At 38.7% G+C, this 7,008-nt stretch overlaps 1 protein-coding gene across 2 annotated transcripts in view; it reads right to left on the bottom strand.

Annotated features, from left to right (window-relative positions):
* Window positions 1-1,725: 1,725 nt before the first annotated feature.
* The window catches only part of oxct1a (3-oxoacid CoA transferase 1a), a 40,746-nt gene continuing 35,463 nt past the window's right edge, over window positions 1,726-7,008 (bottom strand). For both annotated transcript variants that reach the window (XM_058071125.1, XM_058071126.1), the window contains 2 exons: window positions 3,354-3,455; window positions 1,726-2,240 (listed from right to left, as the gene is read on the bottom strand). In XM_058071125.1, coding sequence (XP_057927108.1) covers window positions 2,205-2,240; window positions 3,354-3,455 — 138 coding nt within the window. In that variant the 3' untranslated portion in view covers window positions 1,726-2,204. The remainder of the gene's footprint in view (window positions 2,241-3,353; window positions 3,456-7,008) is intronic.

Genomic DNA, 7,008 nt, shown 5'->3' with positions numbered 1-7,008 from the left:
ACGGCACCTGCAGGGGAGTCTATCGCAAGGTGATTTTCAAGCCCGCAAAGCTCTCAAGCCCCAACGTGACATGAAGTTTGATATCATTTTGTTATGGCCATAGATTTTGCTGTACACACTGTACACAACCATGATGTTTGAGCCAGAAAATCAATTCATTAATGTCTCCCATAGGAAATCGTGGAAATTGAATTGATCTGTTCCAGGGTCATAAATCCTTTATTAAGTGTACAGGCAAGATTTTAGCTAACATTGTAACATGGTTAACTGTCATAAGTGTCAAAAACAAAGCCAAATAAATTCTGCTATTAAGTTGTGTCAATGGGTGTACTCACCATTTTGTACTGAGCAGTCAGAACAGAAAGGGATATATCACTTTCCTACAATTGTAATTTGTGGTTTTGTTGGTTATTATTACAATTTTCAACATTACCATCAGTGGTGCCATTCTGCAGTGAAGGTTGCCTTTTAGAGACCTATTTTACCCCAGAATGTTGGTCAAGATCCCTCGTTTATCTCTGTTTATTTATTCTGACCATGAGAAATGAATTGCTCCAAAATCCCAATTCATAAAATATTTTCATAGGGCACGCTAGACATGAACTAACACCTCTATAGTCACCTTTACATTTATTTTTATTAGTATTACCAAATAGAGTAGTAATCATAGAAAATAAGGCAATTTAAGACATAATAAGACTCATTCACGTGGGTTTCAATAAATGTGTTCCGGATGTGTGGAGGACAGAAAGTGGGATCAGGGTTCAGAGTTGACTTTTAGCTTGGAGGGGATTATGGCCACAACAGTATTATGCTTATTATTATGATGATGACTATGCTGTTATTATTATTGTGTCTATAGAATAGGCACAATAATACATATGTGCTTCACCAAACATTACAGTAATATTACTGACACCTAGTGACCAGTGTAGAATACTACATAAGATTTACAACATCTTTGAATGCATCTTCGGAATAACTTATATTTGTATTTTAGCTAATTTAGCCATCTTTATGCTTAATTTAGGCAAAATATACATACAATTTCCTTAAATATGCATATTTTTGACGACTTTCAATGACCTTGAAATGACTGCCTTGGTGTTTGACTTGAAAAGTTTAAGGACACCTTAAATGCACAAAACTTCAAAAAGGTCCATAAAAAACAGTATTATTATTATTATTATTATTATTATTATTATTATTATTATTATTATTATTATTATTATTATTATTATTATTATTATTATTATTATTATTTTAGTATATACTGTTACTATTGTGTAGAAGTACTTTAAATATGTTCCTCAAAGTACCGGCTCCTCTGCTTTCCAGTATTGTTGAATAACTATGTTGCAATATGCAGGCTTTACGGGGGTTCTAGACGACTCTTGAAAGGGGGGCGTGCTGGATTAACATCAACTGCCAGTCGCCAGCGGCCCTGTCACTTTGCTCCATATTTCCGGCTTGATGATCTAACCCGGTTGATCTTCTTCAACCGAAAAAAGCGCCTGCGGGCAGAATTCTTCCAGTTACATAACAGCCCTCAGGTGATGATGCTCTCTGCTGGAGTGAGGAAATCACATCCAGAATGTCAATGTGAGCTACCACCACCACCATCACTGTCCATTTATAGAGGACTCCAAACCTGCAGCACTTTAGGTACTAATTGGTAAAACACATTCACATCTTTAAAAAAAATAAAAAAAAATAAAAAAAAAAACACCAAAAAAAGTTATTCCCCGAAGCAAGCAGTTTTATTGCTTGTACAAAAGCAGAGGCAGAGTGGATATAAGGCAAAAGGTTCTTGCCAAGTATTTGGCCTACATTTCCACTTTTGTACACTCACAGACAGAACGCTACATTGACATTTCATTGAGTGTCAGATGAGGACTCACCTGAGACGGAGTATGTTTTTTTGCAACTCTTTCAAATAACTCGTTCATTGGTGCATAGTTCTCTCAATTTTTTGTGTAGTTACTGCATCATAAGCACTATTACAGGTGCATTTCAATTGACATGAAAATAATCTCTGCCTGCGAAGGCAGTCTCAGAAGGATTATTCAGTAACCGGAATTAATAAATTACAATTGTTTGATGACTAATCCTTCTGATTGCTTGAGTCGGTGTTTAATAAAAAGGGCTTTGACCTGTATGTAGGCTATGTGATCACCAAACGTAACACACTGAAAGATGAACATCTATATTTGCTGCATGGGCCGCAGGTTGGAGGACACCTAGAAGAGATTAAAAATGGTTCGTTAAATGAGCAACATGATTAAAGGTCTCCTATTACGCAAAATTGACTTTTCAAATGATGTTTTAAAGTAGTGTGTACGCCTGGGAGAAACATCAATCATCTTACTTTCCTCATTGTCGAGACATGACCTGTGACCCGCCCCTACGTCCGTAATTTCCGCTACTTTTTTTTTTCTTTTTTAAAACATGCTTTGAACCCTGCAGCTTACACAGATGAGGCAAATTTATGGCTAAAAGAATGACACTTCCCATGATGCTTACAGCAAACATTCAAGAAGTGGTGAATTGGACGACTGACTGACTCTTAATTCACATTTTGAAGTATTATGCAGCGTTTGTGTTTTGATCTGACAAATCCTAAGTGAATCTGATCAACTGGGAACATCAAGTGCAGGTGGAATTGCAAGGTTTAGAGTGTGTCTTTCTTTATAGTGTGTCAAAAAATCCACAATCACTAATGAGTTTTTAAAGGCTGGACTAATGTGTAATGAAGAGGACAGCTCAAGCTAATGGCCTAATTAAATGTGGCACTGAGAGCAACAACAGAGACAGAGAGACTGACAAAGTGTGTGACGAAGGAATTTTGAGGGTGTTCAATTTTGACGCTAAAGAAGAATTAGTTTTAGTTGCCTGGACGAGGATAAAGATGGTGTTGAATTACTTTTCTGGTAGGCTACTGCTTAAGTAGCCATCTTAGAAGCACTTGTTTAAAGTGGTTTAAAAAAATCTTTCTGTGTACTAAAAATCCTGTGTGACAACATGGACACCTGCGTATTATAGACTCGGGTACAATTCTTGTTTCTACTTAAATTTAGTGGGTGCAGGTTATACCGGTCCAGAAATGCCGATATTGTATCTGCCCAACATTCATGGAAGACATCTTTGTAAAAACATAATAAAAAAAACAGGCCTTGCTACACATCTTAAAATAAAGCTCTGCCACCAGTCAGCTACAGACAAGGGAGTTGTAAGCATGATCATTTTGTTTTTGTTAGAAAATAGTCTAACCTAGCATCATGTGGTTTGCAGCAGTTGAAAAATAATAACATGGGACCTTTAAAAACAATTCATTAAAAAGTCACACCACTCACCTCAAAATCTGCACCGGTACACCCCTTGATGTCGTCTGGAGTGAGTCCCTCCCACACTTCTATCAGGGTAAGACCTGTTGTCTTATGCACATCAAACACGGCCTGAAAGAGGAGGAACAGGCGTTAAGGAGAAGAGAAGAAAAATAATGTGGGCGGGTGATAAGATTTAAAAAGAAGAAGAAGAAAAAAGCCTGAGTATTTTGCTTAATAGATGTACTTGACAAGGAATGGGTCACAGACAAGGATGCCCAGGGCCTCAATTATCAAGGTGACCTGCAGGCTCTTCATAAAGAAATCAATCCCAAGAGGAAACAGACTAACATGAGGTCAGCCATGGTGAAAAAGGGTGGCTTCTGTGTGTGTGTGTGTGTGTGTGTGTGTGTGTGTGTGTGTGCGCGCCACACACATCCTCTATCTCTGCCAACGCCACACAGGGATGCCCAAATGGATATTCAAACCCTTGATCTCTGTGAGGTCAACATGCTCAAGACTAAGCCCCTGTGCAGCCTGTGTGCAACATAGTATTAAGCAATTAACAGAAACATAAAAAGGCCATTAATTAAATTATGACAAGGAGACAAAGCGACAAAGATCATTATTGTCTTAAATAATTTATGAACTAAACAAACAAAAAATCAAAAGAGTTACATGAGGCTGAATCCCTGGTGATATAGTGGTGCCCCGTTTCTGATTTCTTGGTAGAGCGCATGGGTTCAATTACAGGCCAGGGTTACGTCAGGAAGAATGGATTCATTGTGTCCCGGGGAGTGTAAATCTTTGACCATTCTGATTAAATCTGATTATTTCCTTGAGGAGGGCCTGTAATTTAGGGAACATCCAAAGCTGGATGCTCCAGAGAAGAAACTAAGTTAAGTGAAGTAAGCATACTTGCTTGTTATCAAAGTTAAGGTTTTGTTATTTTTAGATTTCCCAGTGGTTAAACGTCTTACTTAAAATATTACCTATACTTCTAATTAAGGTTTTATGATGAAGACAGTGGCATCTGATTATTTATAACATCAAGAAAGCACCTTATTTTCTGACAAAATGACTTTTTGATCCAAGCTTGTTTAGGAATTTGATGTATTTTGTGTTCCTTTTGTGGTATCTTTTCTTGTGTTTTGTGTTTTAAGTGTGGATTCCCAGAATGTTTTTTTCCCCATGAAGCAGCATTTTCAAAACGAGAAACAGGCATCAGAAGACATTTGAGGAGTTGCAACATCTTTAAAATAAATACAGAAAACATGTGTTTCAAATCTGCTGAACTAACTTCAGTACTATTTGTTAGGAATCGAATCTTTTTCACTCTATTTTTCCACATCAAGTACTGCAAACTGTGTGCTTTTTCATATCAGAGAGACATAACACTCAAACATTTTTCACCTGTTGTTTTTAATTGTCTCACATATGCATGCTCATTTTTGCACAGTTTTAATTTAGAGACCGCTGACACCTCGCTAGACCTTGGCTGGGTGGCTGACCGTTCTCACCAGCACTGGCATTACCACTGCTTGTATTCCCTCCAAATAGAATACATTGTTAAACTGACTCATATACTCGGGTATTATTTCACAGTTGGAAAAAAAATCCCACCCTGTTGAACGAGCTCGACTGAACATAATTAAAGGCAAACAAAGAGAGCCAAGTATGACGCATAAAATCTGCTTTTTAGGACCCAACCGTATTTGGTCCAGCTTATGTATTTCCAATTATAATCCCAGTAGAACACCAACAACATTTGAAATGTACCAAAAAACAGCCCCCCAAAATGTCCACAGCATCCTTCTAAATCCCATTTAACATGAAGTATGTATTGTGCAGGGCCGTCATAATAAACTTGACTGCATCGGAGAAGACAAACTGAACCCGTTCCTGTTCCTTGTCCCAGCAGGGACTGACAGGCCGAGGCCCCCATCCACACAACTCCTGTCACCGATCAGCTCATTAGATCGACAAGCGTGCATGTGCACACGTGCACAAAACGAGGCAGCAGGCTGACATCTCACTCCAAAATAGCGAGACAGATGGAACGTCACAGGCAACGTGAGGATAAGCAGAAAATAAGCACTGATCTCTTAATGTGACCCAAAATCATCATCTAGCAAACAATAATCGATGCATGACAAGAGCATCAAAAATTACTTAAACCTTTAACATAAAGTGCTCAGGATGAAGAGATGAGACCATGATGGAAAACGAGATTATTGCTTTCTCTGAAACGTTCACTTTGGTGCTTAGAGATGAGTTTTTGAAGTTGGTGGCATAAACTGTCATCTCATTAAAATATCTTCCAAGAACAAGATGATTTGGACAAAGAGACCTATTATGCCCATTTACCGGCCCTTTGTGTTGAATTGTGTACTCCTATAGACAGCTATACACAATAAACCAGCAGAGAACGCTTTCTAGTTCTTCCAGAATCTGCACCTAATCTGATGGAATGCTTTGCATTTCGTGCTTCCGGCAAAAACTGTATTGTTTTAATGTATTCCACCCACGGACCGCGTCCAGCCACACCCATACCGCTGTGGTTGGCCAGAATCCTGAGTGCTTAGAAGAACTTCTGGTTTCTGGACGGATGAAAATGCATTTCTTTTGCTGGTAGGGAATCAGGAATTCAAACCACTCCCACACACAATGGTGGCATCTTTAGGAATTGTAAACAAATGTGTCTTTCCCCGTAACGTTAACAGAGGAGCAGAGCTTGGGTGAAAGATGAGAGGTTGTTTGGCTTACAGCCACGCCTATATATGGAACTCTGCCCATCTGTGACATCACAAAGGGGCGGTTTTACCACGCCTTTTGAACCATCCCAAACTTCCAAATATGCAAACCTCATTATTTGAAACTTTGGCATGGTTTAATACGAGAATACAACATTCTAACTACATTTATAGGTCAGAAAATTGGAAAAAGCATAATAGGTCCCCTTTAAACTACTTATGTAATGACCATAAATATTAAGGTTCATTTTATAATCTTACTTCGCACTGCTGGTCAGCACCATTTATAACAGTGGAATATTTATTCTTCCCAGGTTCATGCTTTTTAAGCAGTAGATTTCAAGAAAATCTAAACTCATTGTAGTACAAAGAGAGAATTTCAATTTAATTGCTGGAGTGATAATTGCTGCCATTGCTGGAAAAGCTACAGGTAATCATTTCGTCTAAACAGTTGTAACAGTAATTCATTCTGCTTCATTTGTTTGTACGTTTGTATTTGTATTCTTTCCCCAAACACCCGAGATGTTACAACACAGAGATTTTGCCTGTGTGTCATTGCAGAAGCGTCAGGGTCAAAAAGTTCATGTTTTATCTTGTCAGTGGCTTCAAATGGCAACAATGTGTAGCCTATACAAGTTATCTATCTATTCATTCATTCATTTTCTACCGCTTATCCTCACAAGGGTCGTGGGGGTGCTGGAGCCTATCCCAGCTGTCTTCGGGCGAGAGGCAGGACACACCCTGGACTGGTCGCCAGCCAATCAAAGGGCACATATAGACAAACAACCATTCACACTCACATTCATACCTATGGACAATTTGGAGTCGCCAATTAACCTAGCATGTTTTTGGAATGTGGGAGGAAGCCGGAGTACTTGGAGAAAACTCACACATGCATGGGGAGAACATGCAAACTCCACACAGAGATGGCC

Source organism: Doryrhamphus excisus, chromosome 4 (assembly GCF_030265055.1).
Source record: "Doryrhamphus excisus isolate RoL2022-K1 chromosome 4, RoL_Dexc_1.0, whole genome shotgun sequence".
Lineage (NCBI taxonomy): Eukaryota > Metazoa > Chordata > Actinopteri > Syngnathiformes > Syngnathidae > Doryrhamphus > Doryrhamphus excisus.
Note: the sequence above shows the minus strand (reverse complement) of the source record. Positions and strands in the feature narration are given on the sequence as shown.